The 24,660-nt window shown below is 38.7% G+C and overlaps 2 protein-coding genes across 3 annotated transcripts in view; one reads left to right on the forward strand and one right to left on the reverse strand.

Moving 5' to 3' along the window:
* Positions 1-24,660, forward strand: part of LOC149065304 (rho GTPase-activating protein 18-like) — a 234,053-nt gene that overhangs the window by 119,405 nt on the left and 89,988 nt on the right. The gene's annotated exons all lie outside the window — the stretch shown is intronic.
* Positions 544-24,024, reverse strand: LOC149065306 (uncharacterized). Its single transcript, XM_089254181.1, has 3 exons — positions 23,894-24,024; positions 5,631-5,881; positions 544-4,727 (listed from the first exon to the last, which is right to left on the reverse strand). Exons 1-3 carry the CDS (start codon positions 23,936-23,938, stop codon positions 4,625-4,627), a joined length of 399 nt encoding a protein of 132 aa, XP_089110307.1. The 5' UTR covers positions 23,939-24,024; the 3' UTR covers positions 544-4,624.

A 24,660-nucleotide genomic window follows, 5' to 3' on the forward strand; every position in this document is an offset into this window, starting at 1 on the left:
GTCTGTCCATTCACGTGCTTGGTCTCGCTATAAGGCACTCTTTTGCTCACTCACTTCCTTGCAAACTCTCTAGGTCACTCTTTGGTCACTCGCTGACCTTGTCCCTTGCTGACTGGGCAGAGGCGGATTTATTGAGGGATATACAAACTTCGCTTCATCTTCTTCCATTCTAATTTTCTTTGCAACTGATTCCTCAAATCTGCCGCCCCGGTCTATAGCTCGCTTTGTGCCCCCCCCCTCCCTGTAACTACGCCACTGTTCATTTTGTAAACCATTATCTGCATTCTTTTTTCTCTCACTACAGTTTGATGAGGGAGAAACAAAAAATAAAAAGTATCACATAAAGGAAGAAAGAATGAAAATCCCTTTTCCGTTTCATTCCCAGTGTTGACACTGATGCCAATTTTAGAGATTTATCTGTGCATGTTCAACTGCAAATCTTCCAAAATTCATCACCGAAACACTGTACGTAAACGAGGTTATAACAGTTATAGAGCAATTGACACCTTAATTTTTCATCACAGTAATTTTGTTATGGACATTGAAACGATATGAAAAAAATGTTTTATTCGATGAAATTCAATTTCACACACTATATACACATGTGAATACACACAGATATCTACGAGTAAGTAATGGAAAATACGATAGTAACAATTCGGTATGTATTATACATTCACGCAACACACAAATGCTCTGATTACAATCATTTTAGCTTTCATACAAATTAATCTATTGTCTATCAGTCAGAGGACTCCAGCTGAGGGGGCGCGCGAGTCAACCTAATTTTTTCATCAATTTTCTGCGATATATATTCTTTGCTAGGACTATTTGAGTCGAGTACACATATGCGTACCTCAGGTCGTAACTCGAAAAAATAATCATTAAAAATCATTTAAAACGATTATCACGTGTGTACCTCACATTTTCTCCTAACCAGATCATGGCCCGCCGATCTATGTAGAGATATAAGCAGGTGATAGAAGAGGGCCTGGGCCTAAGCTGGTAGCTGTGCGTGTATGTGTTGGGAACTTAACGTGAAGTATATTTCTGTTTAAAGCTCGTTATGTGCAGCGCTGCCATCAAAATTTTCTAACTCTGATTGGAGTGTAATGAATAATTAATGAATGAATACGAATAAGTGAAGAAATGAATAATTGTACCGTTGTAGGTTTATTGCTCTCTGTGGCGAGCGTTTTTAACGGTGAGATCTGCTCGCATTGCGTTTAACACCGAATCTAAGAGGATAAGATGCCCCGAAACTCAGCCTGATTGGGGGTGGGGGTGCTTAATTTAGGATGTGGATGCCTCGTATGACGGTACCGCTCAAAGGGTACGAAAAAATTTCATTTAGGTATTATTTCTTCGCGAATTAGTATCAATTCAACCAGGGCTTGTTTCTCGAATGGGCAAACGGGACATGTGCCCATCCCCCCGAATTTTCTGGGCCCATTCGAATGCCGAAATCGAGATCTTCCGATATTTTAATTTTCTACAAAAATATCAACAAATTTTGATTTTTGGTCTACTCCGGGTTGAAGAACGCAATATAAAAATACATAACTAAAATTTGTGAGTGCCCAGGGCCCGATTTCAACCCTATCCTTATTAAACACACTGGCCTTTGTCTAGTTTTCGGTTCCATGATAACATGTACTTGTTCGCAACAGTCCGGAGCCGAAATTTTCAACCTGTGTGTTCCGCAAGCAAAAACAGGTCTTGAAAATTTCTCTCTAATTGAATGGGAATTTTGTAGACTCTCGCTAATCCGGCACATATCACACTAGGGTGTGTCGGATTATCGAAATCGCTTCATTACTTACTGGCCGTTAGTTGAAAAAGCCCATTTGAATGATATAAACTTTTGCGTTCCGACATGTGTGCAGTGACCAGGGCCGTCTAAAGAATCGCGAGAACCCAGGTTCGAAGCCCACCGGCTCCACATCAGGTGGTCGTCTAAAGTTGGTTTTCTGTGCCTCAGAGTTGTGCTTGATTTGAGAGAAAGAACGGGTCGTCTTAACAGCGTCGTGGGCCCCACTTTCTGAGGCCACTATCCGACTAGAGATGTCTGCCTAACAATTTAGTTGTTTAATCTTGAAAAACGCAACCAGATTTCATTATCATGAGGTCCCGGCCGTGCCCAGGTTGGCCCATGCGTTCAGACGGCTTGGACAGACACATGTTTTCCCTTTTTTTTGCAATAAAAAAAATGACCTGCCTAAAAACGCCGGATACCTCGACGTGTCGGATTAGCGAGAGTCTACTGTACTCGCCAGGGAGGAGTTTCCGTGAAATCCTTGCATTTTTCGGGACATCATTAGGGCTGTTACGCGAGAAATATGAACATATTAACAGTTGAAGTGATATTATTAGAGAGCTTAGATGTGATATTTCGAAGGTTCTTTGGCACGTATACAGGACCCATGGCTAATAGCTGGCGTCAAAATTTACTGGCGAACCGTTTACCCTAGAGGCATACTTACAATTAGAAATGTAAGCAAATAACGTGTGGACCTCACATACGTCATTCATATTTGCAAGGGGTTGGTTGTATAGGTATTGAAATTAAAAAAAAATTACTTTTTATTTAATAACATTTAAAAGCATAATTAGGAAAAAAGTTGCCCTTGTCTCTCCTGAGGCCAACAGAAGAAATTCCACGTTAGTAAGTGCAATATTCGCTGAGATACTTGAATTAAAAAATGTAAAATTTAAAAAGGGGGGGGGTGAACAACATAAAGGGGGTTAGGACAGGTCCGTCATTTGAGGGGAGTAGTCGGGGGCCATTGCCCCCCCCCCCAGGCTTTTAAAAATACATTAAAAATTATGTATATACATTCATTAAGTACATATATATACATGTGCTTTGCCCCCCCCCCCCCCCCCGGGATAAGTTGAAATGACGGTCCTGGGTCAGGAGAAGTATTCCCCGATAGTTTCATACTGCTCTTTCCAAAAGTTTCTCCGAATTTTGAATTCAAATCTTTGTGAATATTGCACTTAAAACCGTGAAAGTTTTTTTTTTTTGTTGGCATCAGGAGACACAGGGCAACAGCTTTCTAACTGGGTTTTAGAACACGGAATTTCCGTATAAAAAGTTTATTTTAGTAACTAACCCCTGGCAACATGAATGATGTATACGAGGTTTTGGATATTTGGATATTTTTTCTAATTGTGACTCTAGGACCAACGGTACAAAACGCCAGATTTGCTGTATATTATCATTTCAAAGGCTGTCTATGGGTAATTCCCAGAATTTGTGAGAAACTTCCAGGATTCGCTGTAAACATGTACGGTCCCCTTGTCATCTAACTTTCATCTAACAATTACAAAGTTGTTGCCCCGTATCTCCTGAGGCCAACAGAAAAAAAAAAAAAAACCATGTTTCTGAGCGCAATATTTGTAAAAATCAAAGGTTGCGAAAGAACAGCAAAAACTAACGGACAACGTTCCTTGCCCTCATTCATGCTACTTTACCGCGCACCAACTCCAGTTATATATCGCCATATGGCGATTTCCAACTAGCGGAGTTGGGTGGGAAATGAAGGCGCTATATATGTATCGGTGGTCGCCCCAGGCTCGATAGGTAAAGAACTTTCCTGATGTTCTTTTGGCTGGATTCAAACCCATGGACCATGACGGCAACCTTGACTGTTGATGATGTGCATCTTACCACTGCGCCATCCTCATTTATGCTGTCCTTTCCCTACTTTCCTTCGATTTTCGAATTCGAATGTCTGTGAATATTGCGCTTAGAAACATGGATTTTTTTTTTTGTTGACGTCAGGAGAGACAAGGCAACAACTTTCTTATTAAAAGTAAGGGCACGGGGGGGGGGGGAAAGACTGTATAAAAATTTAGATTCTTAATTTTGTTACACACCGTATTTTCACTTTCGGAGCTGGTACACGTCATTTTTGAACGCCTTTTGAGCATTTTTTAAACTGAAATCATATCTCTACGACGGACGGTTGATGAGATAAAGGCCGTGCCAGCATTTACAGGACACCCTGTATATTATTATTGCAAAAGTTCTCAAGAACTTGTCTCGGCCGTGTGTAATTTCCAAGTTATTTATTGGAGTTTTTAACTTTTTTTACAACCTTTAAAGAAACTTTAATGGTTGTAATAGAAAGTGGAAATTACTTATAATGGAAAATTGATATCCGTGTTTTAGAGAGCTCTCAAAATGTGTCTTTTGAAGTATTCCCTAAAATTTGGACATCAAGCTTTAAGGATTTCTTAGGACATGAAACGCTGCTGATATGATGTTTCGAGTGAGGTATTTGTCTATTAATCGGAAATTCAGAGCAATCATTTTCGACTTCACTTATTTAGGTTGGTGGGAAATTACAGTGAAATTGAATTTAAGCAACCGCGTGTCTTTTGAAGATCGTAGTATCTGTTCAACAATATGAGTAATGCCATGCTTTGTCGAGTAGGATCTTTGACAAGCTCGTGGAAAAAGGCGCAGTAGCCTGCGAGTTCGTTTTGCACTTGAAGGGTTTTTCAGGGTCACCATCGGGAGTGACTTCGGGTGATGATGAGATGCGATTTCTGTAGTTCTTTTTTGTTGAGATGGCATCCTTCATGATGTCGGGTGAATGAAATTGTCTTTTACGTCTCACCACCATTCGGAACCGTGTCCTCCACCTCCTCCTTGGCTCCGATATCCGTGGAAGTTGCCGAAATGGCCACCACTGATGGAATTGTCATGCTGGGGTAGCCTGTAAAGCAAATTTGTTTCAGATTTACATGAGTAGTGAAGCAAAAATGGGACATACTTAGCTGATTAAGCTTTCATCGTGATTGAAAGGCACTTTAACGGGCGGAAAAAGTGACAATGAGTGACAATCGACACTTGAGTTCGTTCTAACGGTTTTTTTGTTGATCAATTTAAAAAAGTCTGCTGCAGGTGCCAACCAACACCGGCTATAGCAGGCCTGCTGTAGCTGGTGTTGTGCCAGCCATTATTTCTGAGAGTGAGCTCTAACATAAGGGGATAGAGCTCCTTCAACAAGGGAGGGTGAGGGGACAAATAATCATTGAAGATACGGGTTGCCAAGTTCATCTGTGACGTCATGACAGTAGTCCGATATGACTACCTAGCAAGTTTGCCACATTTTGAACCACGGCATCCCATTTTGTTTTTTCCTATTTTGGCGTAAAATCTTCTGGGTTGGCTCACAAATACCGCATAGTTATTGGATGTGGGGGCATAGAAATCGCCAACTCGGTGCTCGATCGTTTTTTTTCTACACAACGATGATACTATCGGAATGTTTTTCTCCATATATTCTGAGGATGGACGGACTACTTTAGTGACGTCACGAGCAGCGTGCCGAGGAATCTGGTATAATCCCGGCGAATCAAGTTTGGGTCGTGCCCCATAGCCTAAGTGGTTGTTAAGTGCATTTAAAAGACTCACCTCCGAAGCCCCCGTGACCCGTATGTTTAAGAACCCCTGCTATAGCCAGACGCTGTTTCCTGGTTTTTTTTTAACGATTAGACGTTACTTTTGAACAAAAGATCAGTTTTGTCGCTCAATGGAGGACAATGAGCCCGCCCGTCTCTCTGGGCGTCTTAAGCTGCGCGGTAACATGCCCAATTGGTTCAAGGTCTATACTCACTCTACTGGCAAGGGAAGCGGCACGGTCACTTTGAATCCTGCTGCTTGTAGGAATTTTATCATGGACGCGATATTGATCCATTTCTTCATCTTCATGATTGCCACGAGACTCGTACCATCCGCTTGCGGGACGAATTGTGACATCATGAGAACCGTTAAGGCGACGAAGATGAGACACCGGTTGAGGCGTTGCATTATTCTTGCTGTAGTTCTTCTGGACGATACACGATACCCTGAAAAACAATCGCAATTCTGAAATGAGAAATTATATTAGGGCTATATATAGGATTTCCGTGACTCTGCATATTTCACTATTTTTACTCCATAAAGCATTTTTTTCATGATTTTCAGTAATTTTAAGGCATTTTTCATGATCTTAAGGCAGGAATTTAAGGCATATTTTCATATTTTGGAGGGGTTTTTTTTTTCATTTTTTAGTTTAACAATGAAGAGGGATTTTTCTCCCTGAATGCGCTCTTCTCTAGCTTCATTTCTCACAATTGGCGATGTTTACCAATATTGGTAATTTTACTTACCTTTGATATATCGTTCTTGGCAATGATTGGCGATTTATCTTCAATATTAGCGATATTGCCAATTTTATTCGTGTACCTTTAGCATTATTTTGGACAATGGTTGGCGATTTCCCGTATTTTTCTCGAGGAAATATGGCGAGCCTATTTTATAAAGCTTATTTTTGTTTTTACGGCATATTTTCCGTTTTTTTTAGGGCATGAATGCATTTTTTATGGAGCATATTCTGTCGGTTTTTAGGTATACTAATAAGGCTTGACCGTAACAGAGGGGTACACAAACTTTTCAGTTAGCTGGCCAGATATGCAATTATTCGGCCGCTTGCGTGCCTGAAACTTTATTATGTGGAGTGATTTGCATTTTATGGGACATTCTTGTAATTTTTGTCGCTCCAACTTTTCTATAAACTGTCCTGTTTTCTCTTATTTACAACAAGAGTTGTAATATGTTTACAATTTTTTTTTTTGGTTTATAATATTTACAAACCTCTTATTATCAACATTTCAAGAATTTTCGTTTCCATGTTATAAATTCGACAATTTTTGTTGGTAACTATGCTTGCCTTTGAAAATTTCGTGGCTGTAACTTTTTTTTCTTAGGGGCCGTTCAAGTATTACGTCATCATCAATGGGGGGGGGGTGGGGTTCCGATTTTCTGACTTTTGATGACAAGGGGGGGGGGGTCTGGATTATGCTTACGCCATCAACCACCCTTTATGAAAATATGAGTTGGATTCAGAGGGGCAAAGCTGACAGGGTGGGGGGAAGGTCAGCGTTTTGCTGACTTTCGCTGACAAAGGGGGAGGGGATCAAAAATGGCTAAAAATTTGCTTACGTAATACTTGAACGGCCCCTTATCAATAAATAACGTGATCCTCGCGTATTCTTAAGAGATCCATACGATCTGTCCAGGGGAATCGGCGACTTCACTTGCCTTTGACAACTTTTTTTGGCTGTAACTGACAACACTACTTGCCTTCGACAATTTTTTTTACAGCCTTGTCAGCTGTAACTGGCAAGTCGACTTGCTTTTCATGATTTTTTGGTGACTTTACTTGCCTTTGAATATCTTGCCATTTTAATTTTTTTTTGGGATAATTTGATCATGTATGGATCACGATTTCCCGTATTTTTATGAGGGAAATATGGTCAGCGTATGCATTTATTATGTTGTGTTTTTTTTATATTTTTCTAACGGAACACCTTTCGCTTGCCGGATGAACCCTTTTGGCTGACCGCATTTGGTTCGTGGACCGGAAATTGTGCACTCCTGCACTATAGCACGAAACCCTGGGTAAAGCGGGTATTCAAGGGGAAAAATTACTTGCCTGAGTTGTTCAGTGAATATAAATTTTTTTGTGGCTCTGGAGCGATTGCAGTAATTGAGCCCCAGTAGATGTCCACTGTATGTTGTCTAAAGTCTAACCCCTTCCCCATCTTCTACGTGGGGGAGTATAAAGGCTAGAACGAGAATTTTTAGTTTTATGCGACATGTGCAATGGATAGGGCTAGTGAAAAATTGTTATCTGAGAACCCCGTCAAAGACCCTACCCTCAGTATATAACGGTCCTGCGTCTGACTAAATGTATTCTAACGTTTTCTTAGACTTTTTTTTTTTGCTCATGGTCCAAACTCGTGGCCCCGGTCTTATTCAGGGCCCTTTCACGCTCATACAAGAGAATAACACTTTATACTTATTGATGTGATTTTTTTCAGTGAATTTGTAGTGAACAAAAATTTTACAAATGAAGTTGGTCTCCAGACCCAATGTTCCCCACATCCTGCAGCAGGGAGGCCCCCCCCCCAGGAAGAACCACCCATTTACGGTCCCTTTCAGTGTATGCGAGCTCCAAGGAAAGATTGAGCGATTCGTTGCCTTTGAAGTATAGTAGTCTAGGGCGTCCACCGGGAAAGCGAATGTACGTGGGTTCGATTCCCCGCAGGGGCAGTTGAATTTTCTCTTTTTCCAAAAATTCATCTTCGCAACAGCCAGTTGTTAAGAACCTTTGTACCTTTGTAGGTTCCACTGTATTCGGTTTGCTTTCAAAAGACCACAACTAATTTTTATTCGTTAAATTTAATTTTTAATTTAAAAGAACCATAAATAATTTTTTATTATTCAAAAAATCCGTAGAAAATTTCGTTCTTCAAAGTGGAGAGGCACTGGCCAAAGTTCAAATATTCATAATATTCATATAGGAATATATAGAAATGAATAAATTATCCTCTGTTGTGGTGTTTTTTTCCAAGTGCTCTACGTATAGGAAAAGTCAACATTACAAGACAAAATAATTTTTATTTATTAAGTATAATTATGTTTATTAAACATTATGCTTGATTATAATTGGTATTAATGCGCTAAATAAGTATTGCTCATGATACGTGCAGAGCCAGTAATTTCCTATGATATTATATATGCAGTGCAGGCTCTGTGTGAATTCTGTGTGTGTGTGTGTATTGCATATTCTGCAATAGGACAGGCAAAACTGCTAAGCACTGTGGACGGAGGCTTTGTTTCTTCGTTTCCCGTCACAGTCGAGGCGCTGTATATATGCAATTTGTATACATTGTGTATTTTGATCATTCTCAAAGCTCTCCCACTTCAACTTGCCAGCTTCTTCCTCTTCTTTCTTGCCTACAAGTCTTTTCCACATTTCTTTCGGAATCCCAGGCTGCGGTCTCCGGCCCTTATGTGCCACTGGGCGCACGTGCAATTTTTCTCCCTAGTCATTGGATTCAGTCACCCATTTTAGTCAAATGGCTTGTATGTTGCATTGGTTGATGGCTGTCTTCCTGGGGAGAACGACGCGAGTAATTCGAAACTTACGGGCACGGGGCAAGGGGAGCCACCACTATAAATCTTTGCTAACTTTTCCGACACAACTCTGCCTCTTTTGAGGGAACGGAAGTAAGGTGCTTTGCATCAGTCCGGGGTTGTGAGCGGTTCTATCTATCTATCCTATGATATAATAATTTTTATTTGAATTAATTAAGTAATGTAATGATATACAGTTGAATCCCGTTTTAACGAAAACCGTTATAGCGAAAATCTCGTTTCAACGAACACTTTTCTAATCCCCAGATAAGTTTACATACATTAGGAATGATGACCCTGGGATTCTCCTTTATAACGAAGTGATTTCTCCGGTCTCTTGGAGTTCGCTATAACGGGATCCGACTGTACTACTAGAAATTATCAGTCTTACGATGTTGGCTTTCTATACACAGCTCAATGTATTTAAAGTGTGGGTTGTGGGGGGGGGGGGGCTATAAAAGTAGTAATAGCTTCAATTTTCGCAAATTCGTTTTCGGCTAATAAGTGATTGCTGGCTCATATTGACGTATAAAATTTAATTTTCGTTAGTTTTGGTTCATTTCTTGAAGGGTTTAATTTAAAAAAAATTGAAATCATTTGAATTAGTTTTATTATGGGCTAAAATTATTGAATTGATTAAAATTATTGAACACGCCAAATTTTTTTCAGTGGTACCTATAGGAAAGGAAAATTTGCGTTTGTGGCGCCATTGGGAATGAGATTATAATTTTTTGATTTTTCAGCTTGGGAAACGCTCTCTCAACAACTTCGATTCTTCATCCGAAATCATTTTCGACAGGAAATCCCATTTCCTAATCCTATTTCTTTCTAGAGAAAATGCGAGAGATCTATATTGATTTTTGTAGCTTATAAATAACAAATATTGCACAATAATTAGACGTGGGGTGTCCAGATGTCCCGGTTTTTCGCTATCAAATTCACTATCGCGAGAAAAGGCTTTCGGGACGGCTATTTGTCCCGGTTTTTCTTTGCGCAATCAAATATCGAATGAAATAGAATAATTTTCAAATATAGCCCGTCCAGCACCACCTAGAGACAGAAGGCCTCTGCAGTGTTTGCCATAAACGTCATTCAGACTACCTAGCAAGTTTGCCACATTTGGAAACACAGCATCCTATTTCGTTTCTTCTTATTTTGGCGTAGAATATACCTGATTGACTCACCGCATAGTGTTTGGATGTGGGGCATAGAAATCGCCAATTCTGAACCCGATCATTTCTTTTCCTCACAACGATGATACTGGCACGAGCAGGGAATTTTTTCCCCTTGAATATTCTGAGGGAAAATGGACTACTCACTGACGTCACAAGCAGACTGCGGAGGCCTTCTATCTCTAGGAGGTGTTGGCCCGTCCCGCTTAATTGAGTTACGGATAAAATCCTGTGCAACCAAAATTTCTCCCATAAAGACAATGTTAAGGTTCCTCGCTCAATCGAATATTATGATTCACATAACAACTGCAAATTTATATTAACTACTATGTACATAATATTTTTACTAGATAAAACATTTGGAAAAATTATGACAAATATATTGCCAGTGAACTACTTTATTATCGTAATACATTGTAAGTTTGTAATTTTATACTCTAAAGCCGTCCCCAAAAAAAGGGTTTCTAAAATGTTCCAGTTTTTGATTAATGGATTCCGGGATTTGTCCCGGTTTCCCATGTACTTCAGCTGGCGACCCTGGGCACCATGCAAATTTATTTTTTTCTAAAACATTTTTCAAGTTTAGTTTTAAAAAAAAAAAACCACTTTTAAGAGTTTGCTAAATTTGGAATTTGAGAGAGAAAATTCGATCAACACAATGGTCAATGAATTATAAGTTGGTCCCTGGGCAAAGCCAAGTTCTGGACGCCCGACAAGATTGCCACAGTTCATTTTAATAGCATTGAAAGGTAGCCTTGCATTGAGGGGCTTCGAGCAGTGCCGATCATTGGTATACTTAGCGTTTTTGAAAGATGAATATCGACAATCCAAATTTTTTCAATAATCTTAACATTGCTCGTTTCCAATTGAGTTTACATTGAGGGAATCTACGTCAAATGACAGAAAATGACATTCTTGGGTTGGCATCAATGTAAGACTATTCCTGGCCAAAGAGCAATGGGTCCAGAAGAAATGATCTCCACGTCTGAAATGTCTCCAATGGTTTGACTGAAATTTGGAAATCAATATATTTTATCTGTCCCAATGATGTTTTATGATAGAAGTGCACAACCTTTTCAGTCCGCGGTCCAATATGCGGTTTTTCTTTAACTCGCGGGCAGGAATATGGAACATAAAAGGTGGCCACTTATGACCTGTATTTTACGGGATATTACCGCAATTTTTTGATTGTACCGACTTTATTTTTCATAAAATGTCCCGTTTTTTCTGTTATTTTCAAACGAGATTAGTTGAATTTTTGAAATCGGGAATAATTTTTTTTTTGACGTATTATACAAAGGGAAATTTTAATTTTTAAACCGTAAAAGAGGAGTGACCACATCTGAGGGGTATCCGTGAAGAGGGGTTTTACTGTAAATATATTAATCTTAAATATTTGTCAAAATACGTGTTTTTGTCGAATTATATTTCACTTGCAGTAGCCATCATTTCCAGTTATTAGAAATTTCTTGGAGATAGTTGGCAATTTCACTTCCCTTCGACAATCATTTTGGCTATAAATGGCAGCTTTACTGGTGGTCTTTGACAATTTTTTAGGATGTAAACGGCAACTTCACTTGCCTTTGATGGATTTTTCACCTGTAAATGGTAACTTTATTTGAATTTCGCAATTTTTTTTTTTACGACCATATCCCGCATTTTTATGAAAGAAATATGGCCAGAATAGGTAATTTATCGTGTTGTGCACATTGATACTTTTCTACCGGAACGACTTTCGCGGGCCGGATGAAACTCTTGGCACGCCGCATTTGTCCCCCGGGCCGGAGGTTTCGAACCAATTTTATGATATGATAGACCTACAGAATATCAGAATAGAATAGACTAGAATTAATAGAACAGTTCCTATAAGAATTCTAAACTAAACAAATAGATCGAAAACACCACTTACTTTTCGAACCGAGATTATAATCCTGATTATAATGACCCGACCCGTCGGAAATGATAAACAACACAAGAGATGGATACCACACACAAAAATATCGGAAGAAAAAGAAGGGTCAAGCACTTTTATATACTCGGATGACGCCCTCCTTTTCCCAAAAAACTCGCCAACTGCCCGCTTACCGTCAAGTTTTTGCTTTTTTTGAATGGACTTTCTATTTCTCGTGTTGTTGTTCTTCCTGTTAATAATCTTTCTCTTGACCGATAAAATAGGTTAAGGAATACCCTCTAAAAACGTAAGATGAGGTAGAAAAAAAAAGTGAAAGTATTTTTATTACCTGTTTCGTATATCACGTGGTGTTTATGCATGTCCTGCACGAGGCATGACGACGACAAACAACAACGGAAAGCTTATATGCATTATTACATGTGCTCGAAAAAATACGTATGTGTTTTCTCTTGTGGCCTTTTTATAGAACGTTCTTTACAAGCGATGCTTTAATGATCTTCTTTGTATCGGAGGAAGCTTCTTGAGAAATCTTTGGGACCCCCCTTTCGATGAGTGCATAGTGTGTTAATTGCTGTGGAGTAATTATATTCTTTTAAGTGGGATACTAGGAAGAAGATGAGCTATCGAGATGGGTTTCTAAAGGATGCCGATTTATTTCCATGCTGTCGCGATTGAGGATACATAATTTGTTTGTTCTTTTTTGTAATCACTCCAAGCAGGGAAGTAGTTTCGGTCATGGCTCCAAGAAGAAGGGCTGGAATGGATCTGGTCTGTTGGCTTGGGGCCGACACGATGCATTAGGGGCCGTTCAAGTATTACGTCAGCAGATTTTTAGCCATTTTTGACCCCCTTTCCCCGGTCAGCAAATTTTCGTCAGCACTTCCCCACTCCTAACGCATATTGGGATCAGATATGTATGTGGGATAGGGGGTGGCACGAGACCCGCTATGCTTCCCGCTCTTTCCCCGATTATATAAAAAAAGTTATGCAAAAAATATTTATAAATATATTAAAATTTCGGAATAAAATACATTTATGCGTTGTTATAATCAATTTCTGTTAATTTCAGTGCTATTCGAAGGCTAAGGACACAAATTTTCTTTTTGAGAAATTCGTTTCAACTCACCCTCTAAGCCACAAATGCTAAACTTATGGCCCTCAGGGTTATCTGATGTGGCCTGCCACCTCAAACCTAATTTTGTAAAAATGAACTAAGCGGCACATTTACAGATCACTTGTGACCCACGGCACACAGCTCCACAACACTTCAGTGACCCACGGCACAGTTCCAGAACACTTAAAGTGGTCTGTGGCGCATTTCGAGATCCCTTAAGTGGAATGTGGCGCTGACCAGCACTTAAGTGGCCCGCAGTGCAGTTCTACATCACCGCGAGACATTTCCATAATTTAAGTGACCAACGCCGTAGTTGCAGATTATTTGAGTGACGCGCGGCACAGTTACAGAGCACTTTAGGCTGCCTGCTACACATTTCTAGATTACTTGAAAGATCAGCGGGACATTTAGAGATAGCTAAAGTGGTTCTGTAGAGGACTTATCAATAGGAAGAATGGTAGGTCAGGTGTCCACAAACTAGCGAGAGGTTCTTCTTGTTTTTGGTACACCCAGTAAGATGCCATTAAGAATATCTCATAATTTTAATAAACGGTGGTTGATGACGTAAGACTTATTAAAGCGCTCCGCCGTCATAAAAAGTCAGCAAACCCGAAGGCCCCCCCCCCCAATCGATGCTGACGTAATACTTGAATGTTCCCTTGTTTAATTTTTCCACAGATAATTTTACCAGAAAATGAATAAATAAATAAATAAATAAATAAATATATATATATAAAATCTCAGACATTTAGAATCTCTCCAAAACTCAAAACTCTTTACCGCTGTTTTAGAAGTAGTATTGAGAAAACTAGATTGGGATGACAAGGGAGTTAAACTAAACGGAGAATTTCTCAACCGGAGAATTAAATAACGGAGAATTTCTCGTTTTGCATACGACATTGCTGTTATCAGCAGTAATCCAGACGAACTACAAGAATTGGCGAAGGCAAGTATTCAGGTGGGGAGGTTTTGAAAATGAATCTGCAAAAGACTAAAGTTATATTCAACTCCTTTGCGGTGAAGAGGACAATCTTGCTCAACAACACAGAGATAGAACAAGTAGAAAGCTACGTATACCTGGGACAAGAAATTACCATGGACAACGGAATCATTAATGAAATAAACAGAAGGATCAGGATAGGATGGAGCACTTTTGGCAAAAACTGCGTAATTCTGAAGAGTCACATGCCATTATGTCTGAAAAGAAAAATTTTTAACCAGTGTGTGCTACCAGCAGTGGCTTATGGAGCTGAAACATGGACACTCACAAGCAAGACGATACAAATGCTGCAGACAACACAAAGGAGCATGAAAAGGTGTATGCTACGCATCACAATGAGGGACAGAAAACGAATCACTTGGATAAGGAACCACACAAAGGTATATATTATCATGGGAAGAATTAAACGTTTGAAATTGAAATGGGCTGGACATATTGCAAGAAGACAAGACAACAGATGGACCACAAGTATTCTAGATTAGTACCCCATTGGTGTTAAACGTACGAGAAGGCGTCTCCAAGCAAGATGGATTGATGAGATCAGGAAAGTGGCTGGAGCCAACTGGATGGTAAAGCATCAGACAGAGCAGAATGGAAAAATTTAGATGGAGACCTTCATCTAGCAGTGGATTGAAAATGATGACGATATCCATTTAGAAGACAAATGGCAACTTCTTTTCGCCGTTGACCATTTTTTTTTGTTTTGGTGATGATTGATGTCCCTTATAGATCCCAATTCCTATCAAATATGGTCGAAATCGGGTGTGTATTGATGATTTTTCTACAGGAACACTTTTCGCGGGACCCTCGTGCACCCCTGTTCCAGATTATTTCTCTTTCATACTACTTTTAATTTCTTTTACTCGCAATCTTTATTTGCATTGATTTTTCAATTTGGAGAAATAGATATCAGTTTTCTTTTCTAGAACTCGCAATGAAGGAAGATTATGGATATCTTTATTTTATGATTAGGACTAATCTAATGATTATATAACGTCTCCAAATACTCGGAGAGTTTCCACACAAATGCCTCGAACAGTAAACTAAGACAGAAAAAATAACAAAAAAAAAGATAATGTAGTATTTTGAAACTTTGTGTAAATTTGAACCAGTAAGAATTCCACTAACATCATTATGCTAGAAAGAGAAAATTTTAAATAAATTTATCGAATTATATTTGAAAATATGCATACACACGTGAGTGGTGAAATTTTTTTTTTGCGTACATATTATGTATAAACGACACTAGATAGCGCTTGCATCCACTGAAGTATTTAAAGGAGGGAGGGCTTGTGGCTGCCCAGGGCGGCAGATTTGAGACACGAGTGGCCAAGAATATTATTAGAATGGAAGGAGGGTGGCAAAATTTGCATAACCCCAAATAAGTCTGCTGGAACAGTAAAGGACTAGGTCAGTGAATGAGCAATAGAGTTACTTGGAGTTTGTGCAAGCATGTGAATGACCAAAATAAAAAAAACGGCATTGAGCATGTATAAACGTTTAACTGATCTAAAGAGTGAATCATAAAACAAGAAACAATGCCAGTGAGGGACCAAAAGAGCGGCCTAGTCAGGGCCGTCATTTCAACTTTTTCCAGGGGGGGCGGGGGACAAAGAGCATGTACTAAAGGTACGTATATATATATTTGTATATATATATATACCATTTGTAGTGTACTTTAAAAGCCGGGGGGGGGGGCAACGGCCCCCTGCCCCCCTCTAAATGACGGGCGTGGGCCTAGTGTGTGAGTGCAAGCATGTGAGTGGCCAAAACAGTGTTCAATATGTGAGTGACCAAAACAGTGTGCAATCGTATGGATAACCAAAAGAGTGACTAAAATGTGAGTTTAAGATGGCTTTTCCAGGAGAAAGTGCGATTTATTTCATAAAATTTAGCAATAAAATTCTATAAAAAAATTGCATGTAGCTGACCATATCCTACATCATACTTTCCCAACCTTTTTTGTCCCATAGCCCCCTTCTTCAGAAATTTTTTTTTCCCATCGCCCCCAACACAATCTAACCTATACGATCCTATGTTATATCTGTAGTTCTACCGCCCCCTGGAACTTTCCCCTGCCCCCCGCGGGAGCGTTAACACCCACGTTGGGAATCACTGCCCTACATCATCTATTTAACGAAGCGGATTATTTCTTCACAAAACAAAAATAATATTTTAAAAAAAAATGACGATTTGTCGACATTTATGTTTTTAATGCAGTTTTTGAGGCAACAAAAATGCAAAAACATTTTGAAAATTTCAAAAAATGAATGCTCCTTTCTGAATGGGATGATGAGTAAGTACACGCACATAGCCAAACAGTAATCAAAACTCCGCACCACAGAGAATAAGTAATTTTAGAGTAAAAACCATACGAATATTTAAGAGCAGAGATGCCAAAAGCTAAAAAAAGACAGATACCCGGTATTCGGAACCATTCAAATTTTGGATGAATTTAATATGTATTGCTAGGCTGACCATATTTGTTCAAGAGAAATACGAGAAATTGATCTCCGAAATACGGGAAAATACGGGGCATTGCCAATGGTCGCCAAAAGTGAGCAAAGTTGTCAAATCGTGTGAAAATCACAGAAAATTAATCTCCAGTTGAAATTGCAGTGAATGAAAAATAAAAAAAAAACATGACAAATATGCGAAATGAATATTCTAATTTGCTGTCGGGATTGTCATAATATATTTTCTGAGTTGGAAAGTTAATTTTATTCGTTGATTTGATGAATAGAATTAAGAATGAAAAGTAAGGTTGTCTACGTTGAAAATACGTGAAAAACCGGGACATTTCTGCGAAAAAGTCGGGACAGCCAGAGGAACAGAAAAAACCGGGACTGTCCCGGCAAATATGGGACGTATGGCCACCTATATTGCCCTCCAAATACGGGACGTATGGTCACTATATATATTTCCATCTTATCGTCGATGAAGTCGGGAACGGTGCATTTATGAAAAGCTGGTCAACTTACTACTGAATTCGATTTACGTATTTTTTGCCGGGCCCGCAAATTATTTCTCCTATTCATGTATTTTTTTGTCGGCCCAAAAACTCCAGAATTTCTTCTATTTATTTATTTTCCAGCCTGTCCGCAAATTATTTCTTCTATTTAATTTTATTTTCCCGCTTGTCACATCCACCGTCCGAAACTGTTAATGAAGTTGCCACGAAGCTACTTTCTGTGTAATACACAAAAGTGCTGTGAAGTAAACCCACTCTACATCGTGGAACAACTAACTGAATTTTAAGTTTTAAAAATTTTCCTGATCCGCGATTATAACTGCCACATTGGAAATAAAAACGTGTTAAGAACTCCAGATATTTCGGGGTGACCGAAATAAAGCGGGGTCAAGTTTGACGAGATATCTCGGGATAGCCGCTGTAAGGGTTAATTATCAACTAATGAATTCTGATTTTTAGTTGCAAATAGATACTTGTGAATGCATTTTGTGTTACCAATTCCGAAGAGATACCAAAACCAGCATAAATTTGGTGGCAACCTCTCAATACAACGATTACCTCTACAACGATTATGACTGGAGCCCAGATCACACGCGAATGCATTTGCATATTTTGGCTATTTTAGCATTAATGCATATAAATGCATGAAATCAAAGAATTTTCAGAAGATAAGTGCAGATTTTCGATGCTCAATCTACTTTTTGAAAATAATTTTTCGCACATTTAAATTTATAAAATTATAAAATATTATGAGAAATGTGTATAATGTTGCTCATAATATCGGTTTTTCTTCCGCAGGTGAGATTTAGTGAATTAAAAATTTTATTGTAAGGCCATTTCTCTAAATATATGCTCAAAATTTTTTCAGTTTTTTTAGGAATAATGGAGAAATATTGTTTGCTTACAGGCATTTCGTTACTCAGCAGCTTTAACAAACTAGAAACTAAAAAATCCTTAAATAAGAAATATGTGGAAGTACATATGCAGTAAGAACATATGCGGGGAATAGATATTGTTTTGTAAATGAATGTGCACACCGACATAGAAAATGAAAAACATATCTGCTGTTTTTTCCATGGTGATTTTTTAATGCATATTTTTCCATTTTTGTTACATATTTCGTAATTTTTCAACTTTTTCAGGGTATTTTAGGTTTTATATATATTTGGGCATTTTCAAGCGTTTCACAATTCACCGCCGGAAAACGCACCGATAACAGATCGATGCAAGTCAGTTAGTGAGGGAGGGAGTGAGTGAGTGAGTTAGTGAGAGAGGAGTGAGTGAGTATGTGAGTGAGGACATGTTATTTTATATACAGTATGTAGATGTAGATACGCACTTAAGACGGGATTTATGAAAGTTCATCACCCATGGGGACCATGAGGTGTTAAAGTGGTATGGGAGGAAATCATCGCTGAGTACATTTGAGATTGCAGAATCCACACCAGTGAAGTCGCTGGTAACAGCTAGTTCATCATAAAAAAATAGGCCATTGCTTACTGATGATCAACAATGTATTTTATAACATCAAAGTAATAACAGGAGATGATTTTGAACATTTTAGGGGGTTAATACATCGCGTATCCACAATTACATTATTATATTTTACTTCTGTTATTATTCCTTTTAATGTTTCATTAGAAGTTTCTGAGTAAAACATAGAGTTAATGGAATTATTGAATATACTCTATTGCATTGTGCACCAGCAATTTGTCATTTCTTCCGTATCATCTCAATTTATCCTAATAACGTCATTATTAAAACTTTCCGCCATATCTTTAGGATCACTCATTCACTTACTGACTAGATCATTCACTCACTCACTAGATGAGCGGTTCTCAACCTTTTTTGACTCGCGGAGCCCTTTTTAAGTGAAAACATTATATGGGGGGAGCCCCGTAGGCCCATTTCTTAATTATTAATCAAAGTTACTGATTTACTTTTATTATTTGAAAATATTTATCATTATTTTTTTTTAATTTTACTGTTTTTTTTTTTTATTTTCCTCAAGCGGCCGCGGAGCTCCTGGAGAGTGCATAAGGAGCCTCAAGGGCTCCGCGGAGAACCTGTTGAGAACCGCTGCACTAGATCATTCGGTCACTCACTTACTAGATCACTCATCCACTCACTCGCTCATGGACTCAGTAGCTCGCTCACTCAATACCTCGCTCACTGACTCAGTAATTCAATCGTTCACTCCCTTGCTTTCTGACTCGCATCGAACTGTTGTCGGTGAATTGTCCTGGCTGTGAATTTTCCGGAGGTGAATTGCATGGCGGTGAATTGTTGTCGGTGAACTTTCCGGCGGTGAATATATATATATATGGCATATTTTGGCATTTTAAGTGCATATTTTGCGACTTTTTTAGTGCATATAATGCGGGCTCTAATTATAACGTTTATACGGAAAGCCTCATAGAAATTCAACTTCCATAAATAGCCGAATGCACATCCCTTAAACGAGAAAAGGTTTCGGTCTTGAATAACACAAAAGCCTTTCTCTCTAACAATGGATTTTTTGAAAGAAAATGAAACTGAAAACTCTTTTTGTTTAGGCGTTTTATTTTCGAATCGACTCGGAAGAACGAGCAGCGGATTCTTCTCTCATTTCCAAGAAAAGCAAAAGGAAGAGAGCACATTAAGAACCCACACGTGTTGTACCACGAATAATCGTGGCAGAAAAAAACAACAACAAATGGTTGAACTCTATACCGAGGTCGGGACCAGCAACGGTTCTGGAACCAATACGAACTGCCCTCGAAAAAAAGCCCAACCTGGTTGGTAACGCGCTCGTTTGGAGAAGCAAAGGGTTCAAAGGCCATCCATGGGGTATAGTTATCAAAGAGTGGAATAAACAGAGAAATGGTTCCAACCACGTGGATAAAATGATTTTTTGTTGTTGTTGTTATTTCACGAAATGTGGGACATCACGATGCACCGCTAGCGTAGGTAGATGGTGCGATGATTGATGCGAATTTTTACGTTTGTTTTTTAGCATTGCCATGCACGAGAAAATTCATTTTCTTCTAGATTGATGATAGCGTCTGTTTCCGAATGATATGACTTTTAAATAATGATAATACGGGATGCGAGCCCCGTCAGCCTCACGAACGGTGTCATTCAACTAACATTTCACTTGAATTGAGTGAAATTGATTCTGACATTTCCAATCCGCATGTACATACTCTTATAATTGTTGATAAGTTCATCGTCGCTCATTTCGGTTCTAGCAACTTGCGTGTCACTTACGAGTTGAATGGTATTACTATCCCAGATGTGCAACTAAGGTCACCGATTTGAGAATGCTCACTGATGAGCAACTTGGTGTTTCAGCAGTGGTCGGAAAACCGCTCGGTTTCACATTCTTAAAAAAGACTCTTCACGTTATTCTCAAGTCATTTTTCCGCTTTTCAGAGGTTTAGTTCGCTTTGGACTGGAATATGCTGTAGGGTTTTGGAGATCATACCTGCAGAGGGACGTAGACTTCATTGAAGAGGGTGCAGAGAAGAGCTACGCATGCCCTTGTTGACACGAGTTATGAAGAGAGACTTCATTTTTTTAAAAATATGTTTACATTGGATGAACGCAGGTGTCGGGGAGATATGATCAAAGTGTTCAAAGTTTTCAACGGAATTGATAGGATGGACCATGCATTATTTAATACGTCGTCAATCGACTGCTTTGACAAGGGGATACCAGTATCGTTTAGTAAGGGGCAATTCTATGCTGTGGTGTTGCAGTACTTCCTCTAATAGGGTTGTGAATAAAGGGAATAGTTTACCTACTGGGGTCGTGAATTGTAACACAACTGACACGTTTAAAAGTATGATAGACAAAGTGGGATAAATCGAGAATATAGACTTACAATTTAGACAACCATAATCTTTCTTAATGGTAGCGTATTATAATACAGTCGAATCCCGTTTTAACGAATGCCGTTATAGCGAAAATCTCGTTTTAACGAACACTTTTCTAATCCTCCAAATAAGTTACATAGGAACAATGCTAGGTAACCTGGAATTCCTTTATAACGAAATTTCGTTATAACGAAGTGATTCTCCCGGTCTCTTGGCGTTCGATATAACGGGATTCGACTGTAGTATTAATTATTAGTTTTATCTTTCGTGATATATGCTTTTATATTGGGTTGCTGTATTTTGGTTATATTTGACATCCATATTTGTTATGGACATCTTTTTTCAGCCATTTCTTTGGGCAATCTGCCTGTGTTGTGCCTTTGCATTTACATACTACTGTCTGCACTAGTTTTTTTTATCCTTCTTTGGTCCTTCCTTAAACAACGTAATTAAGAAAAAAATCAAGCTGAATAATGTCTGATGCCACAGACATCACATACAGGTGTCTAAATGGCTGTTGTTTTTATCTTCACTTGAGCACCAATTAATGTCTGGATCACATTATCTATCGCATCATATCAAGTAACCGGAGGATATTTCGCCGTTTTTGCAATTACGCCAGTCATTTATTCGAGACAAACTTCGCTTTGGAATGAAGTCATTCCAATTCCGCGGACATTCCACCCGCGAGGAAGATTTATCTAGGATAAGGAAGTTGAAACTCTCTCGGACTATAATACATCATACTTTCATGATTTTCATCGAAACTCTTGACCTCAGCTTCTATCGATCAAACTGGATGTTTCCGATTCATCTGGATGGTTCTGCTCATTGTATAAATTTACATAAACTTCTTAAAATTATATACTAGTAAGGATTTTTTTTTTTGGAAATATTTAATATTTTCCTCGATTTTTTTTTAAAACATTCGAATTACTTTTTAAATTATGGCTGCAGTTCATTCATTGCAATAATTGTTTTTCCAGAAATTTTCAAAATTATTTTCGGATAATTTGGTCAAATATCTGTCTGGTCGTAACCTATTTCATTGCATCTGCCGTGAAGTCCCCGGAGTGTTGAAAAATCCGATGTTGCTTCCGTTGTTCTGGACGCCACGACAAATGAATGTGTTTGAATTTTGTTAAAGCCCATCCGATAAAATGCTGAGGTATCGACTTTTCTCATCGATCTTATATATTACTAGAGGGAGTATGACGTCAGCGGTCTCCGCCTTGGCAGTACTGAGAGCGTTGTCCGCAACATCATTCGTCGGAAGATCCCGTGACTCGGTGAATAGCGGCGCAATATCCGTTATTTTCTTATGGCATGAATAGGAGTTTAAAACAATAAATCAATAATGAATTTAAAACAAGAAATAATTTCAGCATCGATGAGATAGTTCCAAAATAAATGCCCAACGAGGTAGCTGAGAAAAAGATGCCGATAATAAATATGGATGTCAGATATTTCAAAAATACAGTATTCCAATTAAAAATGCTATTACAGAAAATATATATACATGATAAAATATTAGACGGTGCTCATAAAGAATACTTATGGTTGTCTTATTCTAAGTATGGATTGAGCTTCTCGATCTACCCCAACATGTTTATCATATTTCTTTTTAAACATGTCAATTATGTTAGAATTTACAACCCCCGGAGTTACAACTATTCCATTTATTGAGAACCCTATTAGAGAAAAATTTCCCGTGGCACCATAACCTATAATTGTTATTTACCAAACGATACTGGTGTCCCCTTGTAAAAGCAGTTGATTGACGAGGCCAAGGACAGATCCTTCAGTGACTCTACTTGTGACGCCTGTCCAATCAGAGAATATCCCGATCACCATAACTCGTTGCGACCCATCTCTTAACCACGATTCTATCCAATTCAGCAAGTTTTTCTTCAATCCCAATCTCGTATAAATGCTTCAAGACTTTAGCGTATTGGACCCCGATCGAATGCCTTCTGGAAATCAAGGTAAACAATATCTACATTTTTGCCCTTATCCAAAGCATTTTTCACGTGATCATAGAAGTAAAGATGGTTAGTCACACTTGACTTCCCCTTCCTCTACCCATGCTGATTCTCCGATAATACAATATTCTCGTCTACCCACTTCACAAATTGCCTTTTGATAATAATTTCAAAATTTCCGAGAGGGAGCTCGTCAAACTCACTTGACGATAATTTGACACCTCTTCTCTACTACTCTTCTTAAATACCGGAACAACATTAGCAAGTTTCCGATCCCTTGGGACGATAACCTCAGCAACACTACTCCTGTATATCTGTGCGACTGGCCCCAACATTTCATTGGCACATTCCCTGTAGACCCTGCGATGGATATCATTTGGTCCTGGTGATTTGCTTGCACATTCATTTTTTAGAAGATTCAGGAGCTCCACGTCTTCCACTTGAATATCCGTTAAGGATTTTATTACCCCATGCAACACCCGTTTATTGAATGTCATTATATCCATTAAAAACCGACGCGAAAAAGTCATTGAAAGCACTACACATGTTAACGTGCTCACGTTTTTATTGTATATCGAGTGTGACCCTACTGCAACATTGATTCTAATCATCCCACTAATGTAAACATCCCAAAATGCCGTGATCGAATTTTATTCATAATCTTACGAATTTTGTGCTCCATAGATATTCATTGCGCAGTGAATCTAAGTCAATAACCACAGGCCCGTGTAAATGACAAGTCCAAGGAAACAAAGATAAAACAGTTAATTAATCTTTAATTATTAGGCTACTATAAATAAGGGCATTAAATATACGATTTACAAATAGAAGCTAGGATAGTGCAATTACATAATTTCAATTTACATGGAGAGTGATAAATGGTTCGTAAAATCGGAAGTGTGACTTACCCCAAATCCGGTGAAGATCAACTTCACTACGGCGTAGCTGCCCATCTCACACTTATCTTGTGGACTTCCACAACCTCTCTCTATCTCACTCACTCAGTCTCTCTCAATCTCTCTTTTAGTCTCTCCCTGAGTATCCTCTGTATCTCTCAAACTTCATATATATATTTTTCTTTGGCTATCCGCCTACTCCTACCTATATTCCATAAACTTCATCTCATTCGCTAATTCCGATTTTCTTTTCTAAATTTTCTTTACCGAACTTCTCTTCACTTTACATTATTGGATAACATTTTCCTATGGACATGCGTTTCATTGGCTACTGCTATCCCTTTGGTTCGGTTGACGTTCCTGTGGGAACTATTCCCGGAATTCGCAAATCTCCTTTCACCTAATACCATCTGCTCTAACCCTGGACTTTCTCACGCTTTTACATGTATACAAAATTCTGACCAGCTGCAAATATCATTGAAATATGAGCGCGGCCGCTGAATTTTATTACCATATTCTTCTTATACAACTTATACCGATTTCTTTCATAATGTCCTGCACCCTTTATACGATTCATTTCAGTCCCCATATTTATAGATCTGTTTATCGCTACTTTTTATACTACTTCTTCGATTCTGTATTCCTTACGTGCTACGCGCAAAATTTATAGGTTTCTTTCATGATCCATATTCTTTGGGACTCTAACTCCTAACACCTGGATAACACCTGGCTGGTATGGCTTTGAAATACATAATTTCAAAGTCCATCCTTTCATACCT

Source organism: Pholcus phalangioides, unplaced genomic scaffold (genome assembly GCF_987345545.1).
Source record: "Pholcus phalangioides strain wild (caught in Gottingen) unplaced genomic scaffold, Ppha-v1.0 ptg000040l_1, whole genome shotgun sequence".
Lineage (NCBI taxonomy): Eukaryota > Metazoa > Arthropoda > Arachnida > Araneae > Pholcidae > Pholcus > Pholcus phalangioides.

Excerpts from the sequence above, each read along its gene's own strand:
- LOC149065306 (XM_089254181.1), bottom strand. The coding sequence starts at position 23,938 with ATGGGCAGCTACGCCGTAGTGAAGTTGATCTTCACCGGATTTGGG. Across the intron at positions 5,882-23,893 it reads TGATCTTCACCGGATTTGGG|AATTGCGATTGTTTTTCAGG; the intron begins GTAAGTCACACT and ends TTCTCATTTCAG. Across the intron at positions 4,728-5,630 it reads CCGCTTCCCTTGCCAGTAGA|GCTACCCCAGCATGACAATT; the intron begins GTGAGTATAGAC and ends TTTGCTTTACAG.